The sequence below is a fragment of the Asterias rubens genome, chromosome 13 (assembly GCF_902459465.1).
Source record: "Asterias rubens chromosome 13, eAstRub1.3, whole genome shotgun sequence".
NCBI classification, from domain to species: domain Eukaryota; kingdom Metazoa; phylum Echinodermata; class Asteroidea; order Forcipulatida; family Asteriidae; genus Asterias; species Asterias rubens.
Genome location: NC_047074.1, coordinates 10,302,660 through 10,323,332, shown reverse-complemented (window position 1 = coordinate 10,323,332; position 20,673 = coordinate 10,302,660). Strand labels below are relative to the sequence as shown.

The 20,673-nt window shown below is 36.6% G+C and overlaps 1 protein-coding gene across 1 annotated transcript in view; it reads right to left on the bottom strand.

Annotated features, from left to right (window-relative positions):
- Window positions 1-20,673, bottom strand: part of LOC117298838 — a 137,745-nt gene that overhangs the window by 4,844 nt on the left and 112,228 nt on the right. The window contains exons 109-130 of the mRNA XM_033782183.1: window positions 20,390-20,506; window positions 18,918-19,073; window positions 17,877-18,210; window positions 17,226-17,377; window positions 16,400-16,578; window positions 15,819-15,948; window positions 14,557-14,764; window positions 13,123-13,319; window positions 12,248-12,431; window positions 11,318-11,488; window positions 10,311-10,533; window positions 10,001-10,080; window positions 9,742-9,870; window positions 9,050-9,200; window positions 7,682-7,824; window positions 7,471-7,559; window positions 6,805-6,985; window positions 5,941-6,111; window positions 4,648-4,790; window positions 3,483-3,728; window positions 2,076-2,247; window positions 1,359-1,581 (exon numbers count right to left, since the gene is read on the bottom strand). Coding sequence (XP_033638074.1) covers window positions 1,359-1,581; window positions 2,076-2,247; window positions 3,483-3,728; window positions 4,648-4,790; window positions 5,941-6,111; window positions 6,805-6,985; window positions 7,471-7,559; window positions 7,682-7,824; window positions 9,050-9,200; window positions 9,742-9,870; window positions 10,001-10,080; window positions 10,311-10,533; window positions 11,318-11,488; window positions 12,248-12,431; window positions 13,123-13,319; window positions 14,557-14,764; window positions 15,819-15,948; window positions 16,400-16,578; window positions 17,226-17,377; window positions 17,877-18,210; window positions 18,918-19,073; window positions 20,390-20,506 — 3,779 coding nt within the window. The remainder of the gene's footprint in view (window positions 1-1,358; window positions 1,582-2,075; window positions 2,248-3,482; window positions 3,729-4,647; window positions 4,791-5,940; window positions 6,112-6,804; window positions 6,986-7,470; window positions 7,560-7,681; window positions 7,825-9,049; window positions 9,201-9,741; window positions 9,871-10,000; window positions 10,081-10,310; window positions 10,534-11,317; window positions 11,489-12,247; window positions 12,432-13,122; window positions 13,320-14,556; window positions 14,765-15,818; window positions 15,949-16,399; window positions 16,579-17,225; window positions 17,378-17,876; window positions 18,211-18,917; window positions 19,074-20,389; window positions 20,507-20,673) is intronic.

The following is a 20,673-nucleotide window of genomic DNA, read 5'->3' as shown; positions in this document are numbered from 1 at the left end:
AAAAGATATACACATGGTCGTACCCGCAAGTTTACCATTTATTTATAGGCACTACGTATAGGTTGGTTAAAGTTTTTTTGAAGCAATTTTGAAAAACGTAAAAACAAAAATTAGTGTTTTTTTTTTTCAGTAACTGTTTCAATAATAGATGTTAAATTTGCCATCGGGGAAAAGAATATTATTATTTTTAATTTGTTTATGTTAAAAAAAAAAATTATACCGAGTATACAGTGCTAACACACATCAGTCAATGTTATTTATAAAGGGGTTGCTTAACAAAATATGACTAAGAAAGCTTTAATCAGTATGTGTAAGTTAAAACCAATTCCAACCTAAAACAGAAATAAGACATATTTTTAAAGGCTTTCGCATAATTGAGATTAAAGTATTGCTTTGGATTACGTTCCAATACAGTCAGTTTTTGTGTAGCTTTTTTCTTCATAATTAAAGTAGTTATTAAAGGCAGTGGACACTATTGGTAATTACTCAACATATTTATTAGCCTAAAACCTTACTTGGTAACGAGTAATTGGGAGGGGTTGGTAGTATAAAACATTGTGAGATACGGCTCCCTCTGAAGTAACGTAGTTTTCGAGAAAGAAGCAATTTTCCACGAATTTGATTTTGAGACCTCAGATTTAGAATTTGAGGTATCGAAATCAAGCATCTGAACGCACACAACTTCGTGTGACAAGGGTGTTTTTCTTTCATAATTATCTCACAACTTCAACGACCGATTGAGCTCAAATTTTCACAGGTTTTTTATTTTATGCATTTGTTGAGATGCATAAAGTGAGAAGACTGTTCTTTGACAATTACCAATAGTGTCAAGTGTCTTTAAGTATGCTGCGCTGCGCCCTTTATGACAGACAGTTGAAATGTGTATAATATTGGGACACAAATCTTGTGGCTCTCTACTAAATTAGCTTGCCCTTTAGAGGTGGCGGGCCATCTTTTTGGAACAGCTTTCATTCAGAAAATCAAAAAGGTGTTCCCAGTTCAAAACACATCTCAAAACATATCTACTTTGGAAACCATAGCCTTCTAAAAAAAATCGGTTGTCTTGTGTATAAGCAGAGTTTTTGTTTTTTTCATGCGCCAAGATTGTCATCATTGTGAGACTTGGTGCACTAGAAATGTTCAACCTTATTATTATTATTATTATTATTATTATTATTATTATTATTATTATTATTATTATTATTATTATTATTATTATTATTATTATTATTATTATTATTATTATTATTATTATTATTATTATTATTATTATTATCAACAACTAGATCTTCATTGGTTTATTCATCTACCGCAATATTCTGTCAACTAAAATTGAAACATCTAAAATGAAATCTGACCTCCAATCAAGCCCTGTACACATCGGGTCGGACAATGGGCATGCGCACTCAAATCCATTGAAGAGATCGTAGCAGACAAACGGGAATTCACATGGTGCAGATGTGCATTCGTCATAGTCAATTTCACAGAAGTCACCAACCCATCCCGATTCACAGATGCAGAAATAAGAATCAAAACTAGAACTGCGATCTGGGGAAGTGCAGTCTGGATCATCGGCAGGTCCTGAGGGAAAAAAATGAGGGTTATAATAATATTAATTAATAATAAAAACATTTATATAATATTCATTTTGGTTTTTACCCCTCCGATTTGTGCCTGTGATTTTTTTTCACAGAACGGGTAAGTACTATGAGTATACAGTGCTTAAATACGCATCGGCGTATGGGTCAAAACCAAAATGAATATTCTGTATCCTGATGCAAATTTAACATCTATTAAAACATTTATAGAGCGCTAAATACGCAAGTTTTTAACAAGAGTGACAAAACGGATTGGTTTAAAGTATTGACTTAAATGTGTCCAATGAAAGTGCCGCTTGAGTGTGTGTGTGTGATGGGTAGCTTGTTCCAAAGTGTTGGAGCTATGACTGAAAGAGCACGATCGCCATAGCGCGTCGTGGTGCGTGGTCCCGGGGAAAGGCCGGATTGGTGTATAATATAAGTCTCAACAAAAAAGGGAAAATAAATGTCTTGAAATGAAATGAATGAAATAAATACCTCCACAAACGCCCTCATTGATGCAAGGATTCACCAAGACTGCAATCTGTATCGTCAGTAGCTGAGACACTGCACCTGATTCATCCTTACTCAAGACTAGGAAACTATCCTTTCCATGGAAGTTGTGATTAGGGGTGTAGGTGAACGTAGATGATACCCAACTCATCACCTCCTGAAATAAAAAAAAATCCAAACCAAATCAACAATTTATTTAGATTAGATTGGCAGTCAAGGTAATTAAACCTTAAAAGGTTGATATAAAAAAATAAAATAATAATAATCATAACATGCATTTATATAGCGCTTAATACTAGGGTTTCTAAAGCGTTGAAACATGCACGTAATAAAATACAATAAGGTCTGGGTATCTTTTGTAGGACACAAAAAAACATATCCACAGATTTATATTAAACTTACAGGGTTTGAAGATAATGATAGTAGAAAGTTTACCTTAAAATATTAGTACCTGGATGAGGTGCTGTAGTTTTTGAGATGTGAGTAAAACAATTTCACAAAAATAATTTTCGTTTCAGGAGACGGAAATAATTTTAGCATACAACGTGTTTTATTTACCAGTACTGGTATAAAACCAGGGCCAGATTTCATCGAGCTGCTTTAAATATTACTTAGAATTTCTCTGCTAAGCAGGAAATGAGAAGGATACCAGTCGCAAATTGTACATAACTTTTTTATGCTAAGCTACTTTTTGTGCTTAAGCAGCTCTATGAAATTGGGCCCAATACTGGTAAATACTAAAATAATACCGTATTGACGCAACTCTCCTGAAAACATCGCTCTGTGATTCTCCCTTTTATTTCTCAAAAACTTGACGACTATTGAAGCTGAAACTTTTACGGGTAATTAATTATATTACATACATCTTCAATCACAGTAAGATGAGCCGGGTTTTAGTATCTTCAATGTGATTATTGTGTTGTTTTTTTACTATAGGGTTTCTCGGCCAGTTTCGGCAACTGAGCAGCCAATTTAACCACCAAGCTATTCTATTTCGCGCGAAATCGAATGCTACTGAAAATGGTAATTCGATTTTCGTTGTATGATTAGTCAAATGAAATGTTGCGTCATTCGATTTAACAAAAAAGTCATTCAATTTAACAATTATCAAAGCAGCATTCAAATTCGCAGACGCTTCTTGAGGCATGTGTGTCACGAAAAAGAATGACGATACGCTAAATTGAACAGAGTGCTAAAGGAACTTGACTGGATTCAAAACGAAATTGATTGACCATATTACGAGTTTGAAACGCAATAACAACTTCTTGAGGGGCAAAACAGCTTTAATTCGAACGCATGAAAATGAAATTGACTGCTCATTTGCCGAATTTGACCGAGACAACCTATATAAGATTGAACTAAGATTGCTGAAAATAATAACAAAATTCTCACCGCTTCTTGAGGAGTCTCCAACCCACATGGAAGTACATTCTCTTGACTTGTGATATTACGAGGAAGTTGACTACAGTTCTGCCTCTGCGGGATTGATCTAACCTCATCTCTCATTGTTAGTACACCATACGTTGGTGGTTGAATAAGAAGTGTCAAGTTATCATTGGTGTCAACGTCATAGGCACCTATCGTGACCACCAGGTCTTTGTAGGCAATGTTGGCTCCAGTGTTCTGCTCTACTGTTAGCTGTCGTAACAATATTTAAAGTGTAGGTAAATGTTGGGAAATTAAAACAGGTTTTGATTGGAATATCAGCTTGTATAATAAGGACCCAATTTCATAGAGCCGCTTAAGCAGAAAATGCTGCTTAACAATTTTTTGCTAACCAGAAATGAACAGGGCACCAGTCACAAAATGCACATGTGACATAATATTTTGGTTGGTAACCATATTTCAGTAAGCAAAACTATTTAAGGCGTAGCTGCTTTTGATGTTTAAAGGCAGTGGACACTATTGGTAATTACTCAAAATAATTATTAGCATAAACCTTACTTGGTGACGAGTAATTGGGAGAGGTTGAAGGTATAAAACATTGTGAGAAACGGCTCCCTCTGAAGTGACATAGTTTTCGAGAAAGAAGTAATTTTCTACGAATTTGATTTCGAGACCTCAAGTTTAGAATTTGAGGTCTCGAAATCAACCATCTAAACGCACACAACTTCAGGAGACAAGGGGTTTCTTTCTTCCATTATTATCTCGCAAGTTCGATGACCGATTGAGCTCAAACCTTCCCAGGTTTGTTATTTTATGTGTATGTTGAGATTCACAAACTGTGAAGGCTAGGCTTTGACAATTACCAATAGTGTCCACTGCCTTTAAGCAGCTCTATGAATTTGGGCCCAGGTGTCACCCACATCATGACATCATTATCGTCCTCAACACTTTCTTGACGAAAAGATGTGCTCCTAGTTTTAATATAAGGCACCATTCTTCACTGTATTCATTCATTGATGATTTATACAAACATATTCCATGGCAGCCAATTGCTGAATTGAGGATATTTTGTACTTCAAGTCAAAAGATAAAAAGGGAAACTAGTCAAAAATGCAGAAAAGGAAATTTTGTAATAAACCGTTGTATTATTTGATTGTGTAAAACTACTTACCTCTGCTTCCCGTCCATTACCAGCAATTTCCCCATTCAAAGCGACATAAGAGAATGGATTGTCATTGACTGGGTTGACCTCCATTGAGATATTAACAACAGTAGTCAGAGGTTCGATCTCAACCAATGTCTGTATCTCTCTCACTAGGAACAGATTAAGAAAATAATTGTCAAGAAAGACTTCAATCTAATAACAATGCTTTGTTTACCAGAAAAAGTATGCAGTAATAATAAGTTAAAAGAATTCATGTAAAACGTTATTACAAAAACACTACCTTTTAAAAATTCATTTTAAATTTTAAATTGAGATGAGAGTAATTGCCTTCGGAGAAGTGATTATTTTACACAAACATTTTTATTTCTCAACTAATCTTTCTAATAGACTCATGCACATGATGTCACACGACTCAAGCACTGCCCTTACAATTGTCAACGGAGAACTATAATGGGAGACTTTGGAACGCTAGGTGGCAGCAGACTTATCAGTTCCATTGTTTTCGTAGTTCTGTGAGCATGCGCATATTACTGAGAACAATGGATTTCCTGGTAAGTCTGCTGCCACCTATAGCGTCCCAAAAGTCACACATGAGCTTGTTGAGCTGTGCGTGGCACGTGTACAATAACTTGTTGATAAACAAGTCGCCTTGGTTGGCATGGACTGCCCAGTGTTTGTAAAACACTCAATCATATAAACAGATCTTTTAATCATTCTAAAAACGTTCAATGAAATAAAATACCTCCCATTATTTGTTGATTTGTTTTTAACAATATCAACAAAATATTTGAATATTTTTGTAACATTGTTACAAACAGTAGCGATCTGTTTTTGGATTTGCACGCATGGCTTTTCATAGTTTTCCAACCAGGGATGGCAGAATCTCGGGCTGTGATCGGTACAAAAGAAAGGTATACACAATGTATACTCCTGCCATAGAGTTATATATAAGAACTAGAGGGCGCACTGGTGATGCTTCTTGCACAAACGCGACGGGACCGCAAGGAGACACGCGCGCGCCATTATGTACGCGCATTGAATATGTAACACATGTTGGAGTTTGTGTTTATTGAACGCTACGCGATGCTGTTTTGTTCGACTTACAAAATGGCCGCACAAACACACGCTGTGGGATGCCAGTTTTGTCAATTTAGAAAATGGCCGCCTGCGCGCATGCCGGAGCGCGTATATAGGCCAGTGCGCCCTCTAGTTCGTATATATAACTCTATGACTCCTGCACATTGTTTGACCTCAGCAATGGCGGCAAATGCAAGGGGTCAGACCTATTCTGATACTTACAAATGAGTTGAAAAGTGAATCTGCCATGGCAGTCAGGACATGGTGTAAAAGAGAAGACACCATCCTCAGTGATGGTTGCTGAACCTAGTGTCGTTTCATTATCAAGACCCAATTCAAAGACCAAGACATCATCGTCAGGGTCTGAAGCCTCAAAAGAATATTCAAGCGTGCCTGCAAAAACAAAAATAAAAGGTGTGATAAAAATTGATCAGCGTGACAACAAAAGGATATGAACTGATAATCCTCTGCTAATAACACTGACTGATTTACTGATGATACCCAAGCCTACATCCATGTGGACTGTAAAAGGGGGTAACCCTATTTCAGCCCTAGGAGTAGGCGGCAGCGGCCTCTGGAAAAAAATAATTGTATCCCACACCATGAAGTGGCCTTAAGGCCTTGTGTGTCTGGCGACTTGAATTAAAAAAAAAAAAAAAAAAAAAAAAACACTGTACATTTCAACGCATCGCTTCAGATTTATTCATTTGGTCACATAGTTGTCTTTTCATTGACTGCTTTGCCAGGTACATCATTTGCTCCTTTTCATACCTACTATTTTCATTTTAGTTTTTTGAGCGTTGTCAGTTGTAAGGTGTTTCAAATGTTCCTATTCGTACGTCCTCTGTTTGTCCGTTTATCTTGTCTCTGTCTGTCCACAGGCTGTTAACTACAAGCCTCGGCTTATCAAATCGACATCCATACTGTTCATTTTTCTTTTACTGTATAAAACTTAAAAACTACTCTGTTCGCTATTATTATGTAAGGCTGTGTTTTTGACAGTATGAAAATAAATGTGAATCGGAAAGTATAGTTATTTTTAAATTTTTTATTATGAAATTGGGATAGGATGTATCTTCGATCTACCTTCGTCTTCATCCATTATAAAGTTGCCAACAGGATTTGTGATTTCTGGCGGGTCATTTGGGATGGTATTGAGGACATCTGCCAATGCAAACTCGGTCTCATGGCTAAAGAAGGAAGTTTCCTCCGTAGCGCGGCGTTGACGATTCCCTGCTGCCGAGGTCTTTTCTCTAGTTGCACATACCTGGTACGAAAGCATCCACCAAAGTTATTACAGATGATTAATTTTCTCTTCCAACTCAATTTTGTTTCAGCCCACCTCCAGTTGGAGAAATGGTAAAACTTTAACTTGCTGTCTAGCGCCCTCCTTCGCTGCTTCTCTTGCAAACAAATTGAGACTGAACGATGGTCATGGCTCAGCTTGATGTTCAATATAATGACACCGTCAGCAAAAAAAAGCAGGATACCAGTCACAAATTGTACATGTGACATGGAAGGCTGGCTGGTAACCTTTACTGGTAAGCATAGTTTTGTTGTGCTTAGCTAGTTTATGTGCGTAAGAAGCTCTGTGAAATTGAACAATGTTTTCTGTTCAAGCAGCTCCATGAAGTTGAGCCTCGACTTTTATCCCAACAATATTTCAATGAGTTGTTCTGTGCAGTTGGGTATATAGAGAACTTCTTCAACTGAATCTCTTTTAACCATCGCTATTGAGAAAAAATGACATACCTCCACACTGAGCAGACTATCTACCTCATTGTATGTCAGCTGATCCACATCACTGCATGTTTTAGCTACATCTCGCCACTCAGAATTGTCTGAAAAGATATTGAGTGAGATTTTAAGTACATTTTACGACGGCAACTCTTGTAAATGGAGTAATTGCTTTCAGTATTTTGTATTCTTTTACTTAAAACTCTCAACAAAAATTCAACTTTACCACTGTCCCAATAAACCAGTCTAGGTTTGGCCTCTGTCCAATTTCCTGGTGTATTGAGAGTGAGGTTGATGATCAATGGACCTTGCAGCTCAGTCTGCCCCAGGCTGGTCACGTAGAAGAGAGGCTCATACACAAAACGTATCCTGGAAATGGAACAATTTAAATAATCTGCTATTTAAGAAGAATTTATTTTGGGGGTTTAAAATTCTGGAACAGGTATAGATCATTGTTTTAAAAATACCTTAATTTAATTGGTACTGAAAACAATCGTCTGAGATCAAAGATTGACATCAAACTTTATGATGATGATCGTTGAAATATTTAAATCTGAAATTTCATACTTGATGAGAAATAAATAAAGCGCTACTCATGTGCGATGAAGCATGCGTAATGTTGAGCTTTATAGAAGCAGTTTTGCTTTTTCTACACGATTTTTCGAAAACGCTGCACAGAGTATAGACTTGTGGACAAGTCGTTAAATCGGCCCACGCGCTGAGATAGTGCTCTCGCAAGATCACTGCTCTCGCGCGAACTGGTGGCTCCCCGATTTCGACTTGTCCACAAGTCTACACAGAGTAGTGATCAAAAGCATGTCAAAAATGTGATCAACAAGAGAGTTCCAGCTTTGGTCAATAAACAAGTCAAATCGCAACTACCAAATAGCAAGGAAATAAAGGATTTTGGTACTTTTTGTAAATGTCAACAGATTTACATCAAACTTACACCGTTTGAAGATAGTGATAGTAGAAAGCGTACCTTAAAATCTAAGTTGCTGAGGTGGTGTAGTTTTTGAGAAATGAGTAAAACAATGTCATGAAAAATACGTTTTTACATGCTAAGCAGATTTCGGAAATAAGCAGATTTCGGAAATCTGCTAATCACAAATTGAAATCTGCTAAGCAGAAATCGAAATCTGCTAAGCAGAAATGAAAATCTGCTAAGCAGAAATGAAAATCTGCTAAGCAGAAATGAAAATCTGCTAAGCAGAAATTGAAATCTGCTAAGCAGATTTCAGAAATCTGCTTGTTCGAGCTTCTGATTGGTGGTTTAGCGTACTGGAAGATAAGTGGCAATAGCCACAGAAGTTGCTGTGGCAATAGCCACTGATAAGACCAAAGGATCAAACATTTTGTTTGCCGAAACTGTTAATCAAGGTAATGTTTGCTTGCAACAAACTAGCTTTTGATTTTTCTTAAAACTAGAGCTTTTGCTTGTTAGCAACTGCTTGCTTTTGTTATGTATGAAAATAACCCATGAAAAGCAAATGCTACTTTTTATAAAATAAATAAGCCTAACATCACATTTTTTTGAAGTTGCTGTTTTTTTTTCCCCGGAGTAAAAGACAAGATTAAGAAGACAAATATATACCTTCTTCGTAGAATCCTTGATGTCTTCTGTATGGTGTCGAGGGGATTACTGATGTAGGAGACATAATCCGGATTAGCATCAGATGTAAAATCCTCATTGGTTTTATTGCCATCTAGCAGACCAAGGATTAATGAACCACCTTGCTGGAGACCTGGGACACATAGTGAAGAAGGGTTGGATGTGTTTAGAAACAAAATCAGGATTAAAGGCACTGGACACTATTGGCTAGTCAAAGGCCATTCTTCTCACTTGGTATATCTCAACATTTGCATAAAATAACAAAATTTGAACTCAATTAGTCATCGAAGTTGCGAGAGAATAATAGAAAAAAACAAAACATTGTCGCACAAATTTGTGTGCTTTAAGACGCTTGAGTTCGAGATCTCAAAATCAAACTCAAAAGTTTAAGTGAGAAATAACTTCTTTCTCAAAAACTACGCTACTTCAGAGGGAGCCGTTTCTCACAAAGTTTTGTACTATCATCTCTCCATTGATAGTTAACAAGTAAGTTGTTATGCTAACAACTATTTTGAGCAATTATCCCGTGCCTTTAAGAGATTTTGTTATCGCTTTTTCTGACTCATCTGATATCATGTACTATTACACTTACATGTATAAAACATGTTCTTACTTATTTAGTATTATGTTTTTTTTCGTTGTGCTTCAATATATATATTTATTGTTCTGCTCACCACCAGTTGTAGCTATGGCGAACTCAAAATTGTTGTCTAGCGCCCTCCTCCGTCGTCTTCTGTTACTCTGTGGAGATGCCAGAGCGAGATCTGTACCGTTTGGTGACGTCATCATCATGTCATCCTCTCCTGAGAAATATCAAGTGAAAAAAAGGAATATATATATATATTTTTTTTAAGATACGGGAACACAAGGTTACAGGGGAGACCACATTCTGTCAATTTAAAAAAGTGCTATAAGCTTAAAAGATAAACTCACCTAAAACAGTGGTTTTTCCTGCTGGTAGTGTTTGACAAAGTAGAGCAGGGTTACACATCTTCATCCAAGAGTAAAGACATCTAGCAACAATAATAAAGTACAATAGGTGATTGTTAAAGGATATGGTAACTTGAAAAAAAGGAATATGCTAAAGTAAGTGCACGGTTACGATGAAAAATTAATAGGCCTAAAATACTTTTTTGTGCTAAGCAAATTTTTGTGCTAATACAGGCTGTATGAAATTTTCACTTGGGTAGCCCCCATAAAGCGATCAATAATTAGACTTGTCTGACTGCTTGAGTTAACTTACTTTCCAGGTTCCATGTTAAATTTCGCATTTTGCTGACTTGTCATCTCATCACTATCTTCTCGATTAGCTTGGAAGTCAGTGAGGTTGTACACCTCCTCTCTGTCATCAGCCGTAACAATAATCATCCCGTCTCTTATAGCCACCGAACCGGATGCATTGGTGCCAACCACCATGCAAGGGACGATGTCATCCAGTAACTCTGCTGAACTGCTTACACAATACTCTGTCAAATAGAACGATTTGGTTACATTTAGTTACACCATTGTTTTTGAAACTATAATAAAACAAATATATACAATAAAGTAAAACATCGACCAATTCTAGTGCGCCATGTCCGTTAATGATGACACTCCTGACGCAAAAACCAAGAACTCTGCTAAATATACGAGACAACCAAAACTTTGAAGGCTATTGTTTCCAAAATAGATACGTTTGGAGATGTGTTTTGAATTGAGAACATAGTGTCTGCTTTTCTGAGTCTAATTTATAAGTGGGATGCTGTTCCTTAGAGGTGGCCTGGGATGTGAAAAACAGTGATCATCCCAGGAGTCCAGCGTAGAATGTTCAGGAGCAGGTTGTTTGAGGAGTGAAGCTGTCTGGGAGGTTTGTACACATGAATTCAGGTGATGTGCCATTCAGGGTGTGGAAGATGATAATTCAATGCTGACTACCCGAACCCTCAATAGCAATTCATGTATGGCTATACTGCTCTTATCATTGTTAGATTGGCGCTGGCTTATTAGACTTCGTTCCAAGTCTGTGATCGAGGTTTTAATAGTCCTATAATAGCCAATATAGTATTGGCTGAAACAGCGCCCTCTTGTTGATAAGCCTACGATTACAGATTGCGATTTAGAGCGTGTGATATAGCGATTCTGCGGGGGAATTCTGCGTGGCGATGCAGAGAAATAACCACAGTCTCAGACCTGAAATCAAGTCTTATTCATGAATAAAAACCGTCACATAAATATTATAGTTAGTTCCTTCCACACTAAACACTATTGTACCATAACGACTGATGGATTCATCTTCAGGTTTGGACCAGGAGGTGCCTGTCTTTGTTGGGTCGTCATTCTTCTGGACGTCAGGTGGAAAGACTTCCTCTTCAAACTTCTGACTAAACATGGAGGTGGTGTTGACATCATCCACGGAGGGTTTCTCAAAGAGGACCGTTACACCTGGAGTGAAACAAGGGTTCAAGTTAAACGGTCTGGGTACTTTTCGTAGGACACAAAACACAATATCCACAGATTTACATTAAACTAACAGTGGTGTTGACATCATCCACAGAGAGTTTCTCAAAGAGAACCGTAACGGTGTAACACCTGGAGTGATAAAAAAGGTTCAACTTAAATAGCCATAGATCAGAGGATCAACAGCAATCAGTGTTACCATTATCTAGTTCCGAAAATCATTCCTGGTACACCACTATCTCTCTTAATGTAAAAGAGTGAAAATTTCACTCTCTTCTCCGAGTGGTAGCAGTTTCGCTCTTTTGAGAGTGAAAGTCAATCTGTGTCACTCTTTTTGAGTGAAAGTGGAGCAAACTTGTACAAACCTGTAGAAGTTCGAGATCGATCGGCCATCTGGGTCACGAGAAAATAGTGAAAAACCGAATACAAATTTTGCATGGCATCGATGTGAATGAAACGCTCACTGAGCATTAAACTCCAAATTGGAAATTAGTTTTATTAATTTCTCATCAAATATGGCATTTCAGACAGAAAAATTTCAAGGGATGTTTTCTACTATCATCATCATTTGACTGTGTAAGTTATATGTAAATCTGTGTCAGACAAGGTTTTTCTCTTACCAATTCTGTTAATGTTCCTTTAAACCACTTTAATATAAGGGTACAAAGGTAGCCATGCAGGTAATTTGTGTGTTAATGGCTAGTCGTTTGCAATCATTTCAAACATCCATGTCTCGTTACCTACCATCAGATTCTACAACAGTCTCCACACCAGCTCCATTGATGCACTTGACAGTCACGTAGTATGATGTATTGTGTTGTAGTTGTCCTTCTAAGCTGCTATTGTAAGCTGTCTGGTTCAACCCAACATTGACAAAGTCTTGTAAGTCCACAGCACCTCTGGATGTTCCAATGGCCCAGTAATGTTCCTGAATGATTGCAAAGAACAAAGCACATTATCAGACTCAGTTTATAAACTGAATTCAAATTTAAGCAAAACCGATCTTATGACAAAACTTGTTCGAGTTAATTTTGTCTTCTTGCCCAATCAGTATATGGCCATTTTCAAATCCACAGATTGGGTTCAGGCTCGGTGCCGTCCTCTCATCTGAAGCCCTGAGCACGTATACGCAAAGCACACGCAATTTTTTAAAAACAACCGTATAGGCCAAGCTAGCCTGGGCCGAAACTTGCCAAACAACTTGCCAAAATACCTACTCTCAATTAAAATATTTAAGTTTTGAAAAATACACTGGCACTATTGGTAATTGTCAAAGACCAGTCTTCTTACTTGGTTTGTCTCAACATATGCATACAAAATAACAAACCTGTGAACAATTTAGCTCAATGGGTAGTTGTGTGCTTATGCAAATAAAATTCTGAGGTCTCAAAATCAAATTCAAATATTTTTGTGAGAATTTGTTTTATTTTTTGTTTTAACTAGGCTACTTCAAAGGGAGCCGTTTCTCACAATGTTTTATACTACCAACAGCTCTCCATTGATCGTTTACAAGTAAGCTTTTATGCTAACAATTATTTTGACTGATTACCAATAGTGTCCAGTGCCTTTAACTAAGAAATCATCAGCATCAACAAATATAAAACAAGTTAAAATTTTACCTTGATTTGACTTTGCATGTCTATGAATTTCCACAAAACTTGGATTGTGGAATTGGAAGACTGGAACTTTGTTGGTTCATACGGGCTGCGATTGATATCCACATAGTATAAGAAATCAAGCTTTGCTGGTGTATCGTCAATGTAGAAACCATTCGAAGATGAAGACGCTTCTTGACCATTCCCTAGGACACACTTAACTAAGGAGATACATATAGAAACAACACCTAAAGTTAGTCATTTATAAGTGCATTTGATGATGGCATTGGGGAAGTTTCACAGATCTGCTGTTCAATTTTCCCACATATTCAGAATTGTTTATTCACAACCTTTCGTCTATGGGATTTAAAGCATATTGCATGGTGAGGTATCAGTATATTATTGGGTTTGCGGTTACACCTTGTGTGTGTCTACTTGCCAGGTAGATTGTTCTTTAGCGAACTTTCTGGGAATCCGGGAGACTTCAATTCTGAAAAGAACTGTTCTGCTTTCTAAATATACTATTTTGGGTGAAAGGTACACTAACTCGGCCGGGACTACTACTTAAGCTAAATGGTGGAATTTTTTTTAACTTCACTACCGAAAAGTGTAAGCTCATACACTTTCGGAACAGAAAAAATCAAAAAAAATCACAGATTTACAAATTACTTAAAGGGTTTACAGAAGGTAATGGTGAAAGAACTCTCTTGAAATATTATTCCATGAGATGCTTTACTTTTTGAGAAAACATTAAAACAATGATAAATTCTCGATATCGAGAATTACGGATTTATTTTAAACACATGTCATGACACGGCGAAACGTGCGGAAACAAGGGGTGGTGTTCCCGTTATTTTCTCCCGACTCCGATGACCGATTGAGCCTAAATTTTCACAGGTTTGTTATTTTATATATAAGTTGTGATACACGAAGTATGGGCCTTTTGGACAATACTGTTTACCAAAAGTGTCTAATGGCTTTAATATGTGTTAACGTTTCGACTAGCTTGCTCTAGTCATCGCCAACCCTTAAAGGAACACGTTGCCTTGGATCGGACGAGTTGGTCTTTGAAAAGCGTTTGAAACCGTTTGTTATGAAATGCATATGATTAGAAAGATATTTTAAAAGTATTAAATAATGATCTACACAAGTATCACTCGAAATTGCGTGGTTTTCCTTTTACATCATCGACTGACACGGTCGGCCATTTATGGGAGTCAAATTTTTTACTCCCATAAATGGCCGACCGTGTTAGTTAGTAAAGTAAAAGGAAAACCAAGCAATTTCGAGGCAAATTTGTGTTAATCATTGTATGCTACTTTTAAATCATCTTCCTAACCATATGCTTTTTATAACAAACGGTTACAAACACTTTTTAAAGACCAACTCGCCCGATCCAAGGCAACGTGTTCCTTTAAGTCTCTTTTCAAAACTATTTATAATTATTTTCAAACCTACCTGTCAAGAAGAAAGGAGAAGGTAAGCCATCCTCCTCAGAAGCAGATGAAGTATTATTTGTGTCGTTCCTTGTGGTGTTTAGGACTTCCAGCTTCGGCAGAGTCAGGTTTGAGAGTGTGAATATAATGGAGCTTTCCTCCATGGAGCATGACTGATTACACTGGTACCAATCACATGGATTGATACACGGTACACACGGCCGGGAAATCTAGGCAAAATGTAGACAAAACTTATTACCATCAGGTCTGCATTTTAATCTTGTGAAACTTACTCACTTAATGTAACAGAGTGAAAAAGCACTCTTTGAAGAGCCATATGAAGGACAACTCTTTTTCGAGTGGTCTTCCACTCTTTTAGATTGAAGTTTGCATCTTTTTGAGTGATTTTTCACTCTGTCCTGGAGTGAAACCCCTCTAAAAGAGTGAAATAACCACCACTCTTTTTGAAGAGCCATAATGAGGGACAGCTCGAAATGTAAAGAGTTCAGATTTTCACTCTTTAACATTTAGACAGTAATTATCTTGATTTCTTTACAACATTTGGTGTAACTCAGTTCTCTTTAAAGGCACTAGACACGTTTGGTAGTTATCAAAGACCAGTATTCTCACTAAGTGTATCCCAACAGAAAAAAAACTTCAGCCGAAGCCTTTTATTGTGCATTAGAAAACACATACAGTATGCAACAAGGGTGTTTTTTTCTTCTTTCATTATTCTCTTGCAAATTCAATGCCAATTGAGCCGAAATTTTTACAGTTTTTGTTTGCGTGTGTAACGTTGGGATACACCAAGTGAAAATACTGGTCTTTGACAATTACCAAACGTGTAGTGTGTTAATGAAAGTCTCTGGACAATGTGTTATGAGTCGTACAAAAAGTACCTAAACCCTTTACAAACAGTGGACACTATTGGTAATTGTCAAAGACAAGTCTTCACACTTGGTGTATCTCAACATATGCATTAAATACCCAAACCTGTGACAATTTTAGCTCAATCGGTCGTCGAAGTTGCGAGATAATAATGAAATAAAAAACACCCTTATCACACAAAGTTGTGTGCGTTCAGATGCTTGATTTCGCGACCTCAAGTTCTCAAATTCGTGGAAAATTACTTCTTTCTCGAAAACTATGTCACTACAGAGGGAGCCTTTTCTCACAATGTTTTATACCATCAACCTCTCTCCATTACTCGTCACCAATTAAGGTTTGATGATGATAATTATTTGAGTAATTACCAATAGTGTCCACTGTCTTTAAGAACCTTACCTCTTCAAATGCCACAATGTCGGTCAGTCCCGCTTCACTACCGACACCAGCGAAATATCTGGACACAGGACTGGTACCCGCTCTAAATGGTAACCCATAGCGGCATAGCATACTAGCATCTGGGGGCATTCTGTAAACAAATTAATTTGTTTTATTCATTATTTTAGTTGTTTTATTCATTTATTTTATGTCTTATGATGTGAATTTTGCAATAACATTTTAATTTATGGTAAAGTGATATAAGTGTCAGTCTGTGCATAGAGAACAATATCCATTTATACTCTCTCATCTCAAAGTAAAAGAGTGGGAAAAAAAACCCACTCGTTTTGTCCGCCAAATATCACTCTTGCAAAGAGCCATATGGCAAACAACTCTTTTGAGAATGAAAGACGGGTACTTTCAACGCGATAGAGTAAAGTTCGTTCCAATTTCACTCAAAAAGAGTGACACAGGTTGGCTTTCACTCTCAAAAGAGCGAAAATGACACCACTCAAACAAGACAGTGAAATTTTCACTCGTTTACATTAAGAGAGTTTAATGTGTAAGCCAAGGATTTTGTTAGAAGAAAATGCAAATATTACCTTAAGTTTTTGATGGTTGCTGTAGCAGTCGGTGGGTTGAATGGGTTATCTAGATCGACAACATAGTTATCTTTGTTGAAGACATGAAGGATGAGTTTGGTGGATGAAAACATGACAGGGATACCGGTCAAAGAAGAGAGAAGATTGCCATCGATGTAGACATTAAATGACCACTCGTCCTGTCAAAACATAATAACAAATAATTAAAACAACAAAAGCCATTTGCATCTTAAATCATTAAACAAGTTCATCTGGATTGTTGATACTTATATTAAATTGAAATTATATATAAGTAACATCTACATTATTTTTTTGATTTGGAAATCGAACCTCCTAATTGATTATTTGCATCTTGCACAGAAAATTACTGCTCTTTGCGTCAACAATGTTGATTTGAAACTTGTCCAGATTTTGGGAGATATACAGCATGTCATCAATTAAAGCAAATAATCAAATGATTTAGACGTTTGAAGAGTCATATTTAATGATTCATTTATACATTTTTTCACCATGTCATACGCAATGATTTTTTCCCTTAAAGTTTTATAAAGGTCCATGAAAAGTAGTGATCATCGCCTCTTTCGAGTTTCCAGGGAAATTAGCCGAACAATTGAATAACAAAAATATGTAAGTATTGTTTTTGGAGCTTCGCTTTGGATAAGGAGGAAACTATGAGCATATTTACACATATGTTTGTACCGGCAAGTTAGTTTTAAAAATATGTACTTGAAATTGTTGTTTCCAAGGAGGAATTCAAGATGGTAGAAAGTTGGTTTTAGTTGTGATGAGGAGTGAGCGGCCATACAACTACAAATAATTAATGTACCTCTTTTGCATCAAAAGGCATGACATTGAAATGAATAGAGTAGTGATGTTCCTCCATGGACGGGTCAAAGTTCAGATCTACAGACTGTGACGTCATCGGCCATTCATCTTTAAAATGACGACACCACAGCACGGCTTGTGACGCATTGCCATCTAAGGTAGAAATAAAACAGTGTCATTATAAACTGTGGCTTGGTGTTCCTTGTTTAAACAAGGATAACATGGAATTAATATAGTTATTTCAATAAATGCTTAAGAAATAAGGAAACAGAAAGTTTGGAGTTTATTTAACTTGGGGTATCTCCTATACAGTAAAAATAACATACAAACCAAAGAAGCATTTTTTTTAAACCTTTTTTTCAACCAGAACTTTGATACTGATGGCTATTATTTTTAGCTTATTTTTTTTCATATATAACATTTATGTTATTTAAAGTCAATTATGAAAGTACACAACTTCGTGTGACAAGGGTGTTTTTCTGTCAAAGTTATCTCGCAACTTCGATGAACAATTGAGCACAAATTTTTAAAGGTTTGTTATTTTATGCATTTATTGAGACACACCAAGTGAGAAGACTGGTCTTTGACAATAACCAAAGGTGTCTAGTGTCTTTAGTGAAGAAAAACCAAGAGCTCTGAAAAAGTTACTAACTTGGACGGAGTTGCAGACCACATGCTCTCTGGGTAGTCCATCTGCCGCTATCTTCATCAGAAATGCCGTCACCATCTGCATCTTTCTTACGAATGGTCCAGGGTGTTCGTGTAGCCATTGTAACTACCTCAGTGTTAACTTGAACGGAGTCTGCTGTGGTTATTATGTCTGCCGGTTCATCCACAGTGGTCATGTCTGCCGTTTCATCAGCAGTGGTTGTGTCTGCCGTGTCCGTGGTCACTAACTCAACTGTTGTGCTGTTAACTGTTGAGTAATCAGTGGTTGATTCGTCTAGTCCGAGGAAATCTTCACAGTTGCATTGAGAGCAGTCGGACTGATGAGAGATAATAAAGAGAAAATTCATAACTTTTCAACTATTGATATTGGTAATAGTTATAATAATGGAAACTTTTAAAGAACCGATATCATGGCGCTGCTGAAAAACCCCCGAAAACAGCCAAAAAGCAATGACAGTATTATCACATTATTAGAAAAACAAGTTTACAAAAATGATTCTATATATAAATGAGTTTTTGAAAGTTTCACAGTTTTATATGGACTTTCAAATCTTCGGTGCTGCACTCTTCTCTGTAAACTTCTCTGCTCCATCAAACAAATTTTCCCTGAACGAGTTTGTGTTTTGAAGATCGAATGCCAAGCTCTCATTACAGAGATACCATTTATGAAGTTCTCGATTTCTCGTTTTTAAAAAGTTGAAGATGGTGAATAAATTATGAAACAAATCTCTGTCTTCAAACTGTTTATGTGACGTCACTTTAATGCTAAAAGTGTAGATTCTTTTACAAAATATAGTACTTGACAATGTTAAAAGCACTCATAATGTTTGCTAACAAATTTTGTGAAAAATACAAGATCAATCGTCGTTTAACAAAGTACAACGTTTTGGAAAAATAGTCTAAGTTTGAGAGTAAGACTCTTAAGTGTAGATTCGTGACTACAAAGCACTCGACTTCGGCTCTTACATTCTACCCACGAATCTACACTTTCTCGTGCATTCTCCTTAGCAGAAAAGGTCAATACCTGATTGAAGGGTGTTGCATAGCAACACTGGCATATCCCTTCTTGCCAATTCTTAGCTCCACCAAAGTCACACTCTCCGACCACTCTGTCTGGACCATCCCAGAACAAAATACTTGTGACGCTATGAAGGTCTGATGATGCAGCCAACAGATCAAACTGAACAAGAAAATTGACCAAAAACACTGGCAGATTTAAAAACTAGTATAGTATCATCAAACCTACTCATAGTTATGATGCAAAGACAATTATAGTATTGGTAACAGAAAGTAAAGTTGGCTTAGAAAGTAAACCAAGTTATCTCAACCATCTACAATTAAAAAGCTTGATTTCTCAAGGCAGAACAAAAACCTTATTACTGTTTTGGAAAGGTTTGCGGTAACACCATGTAGAGACTATCTCTAATGAGTTGGGGTGGTTCTGAAAAAAAAAAACGTTGGTTTCAACTAGACGTTTCGATCAGTATGCTCTGATCGTCTTCTTGAGAAAGCTGGACCGTCGTCTGGGTCGTCTTCTGGAGGAACCAACGGTTCTTTTCAGAATCACCCCATTTCATAGTCATTACTTGGTTTTACCGCAAACCTTTCCACATCGTATTTCCACCAAGCAAAGTTTCAAATCCTACTTACTACCGTTGGTCTTTAGATATGGTTGTCGGACCCTGCCTGAGTGATTTGGGGTAATTTGAGGTTTCTTAGGGTGGTAAGGATCACAAAGAATCTGTTTAAACTGAGCCATGTAATCTTCCTTAAATTCTTGCATGCCCTTAGTGTCTGCTCCAATAATCCTGGTAGCCCGTTTGGTAGTACTCTAGGGCATTCAAAGTGTTTATCTTAAAGGAACATTACATAATAAAAAATAATAATAATAAAAATAATAATAATAATACCAAAACTTATATAGCGCCCTAATCATGTAACAATGCTTTAGGGCGCTGAACATGGAAAAATAGACAAACTAAAAAATAAGAACATACGGAATTATAACAACGGGAGTAAAAATTCTTAAAAACATTCAACCAGCTAGTAAACAAACTTAATAAATAGAAATCCTGAAATATTAAAAATGCAATTAGGTCTAAAATCTAAAACATAATTGAGAAGACAAAAAATGACTGTCTTAAAGATCAGAGATTTACATAAAACTTACACAGTCTAATGACGGTAGTAGAAATCATCCCTTGAATTTGTTTTTGTCTGAAGTGACATACTTGAAGAGTAATAAATAAAACTAATTTCCGGTTTTAGTTTATCGCTCAGTGAGCGTTTTATTCAATTTTTCTTAACCAATGTCATGCAAAGATCTAGACGACCAATCGATCTCAAACTTCTACAGTTTTGTCAGTTTATGTATGCTGGTGGATTAAATAAAGTGCTTAGACTGCTAGCAATTATTTTGTTAGCAAAAAGCAATTCTGAATGTTTTTTTTAAAAATGTATTGGATTGTACTCCCCCAAAAACTTTAGAACCTTTACCTCAAACTCAGAGCTCCGGACAATTTGTGCATTAATGACATACGCTCCGGAGAGCATACGAGGTCCTCTTGTATCCCTCTCCATCTTGAGAGACACACTTTCATCCGATGCAGATACCTTAGAGAAGCAATCGGGTGAAAATAATAATGACTCTCAAAAATGATTAAATGTCTTTCAAAATTGGATTTGTTTCATATAAGAACAATTTGATCTGTGTTAGTTTTTACAATTTTGTGTGTAATATTTTCTTTGCTGCATTTGTATGGACTTTTTGTGTGTTATTT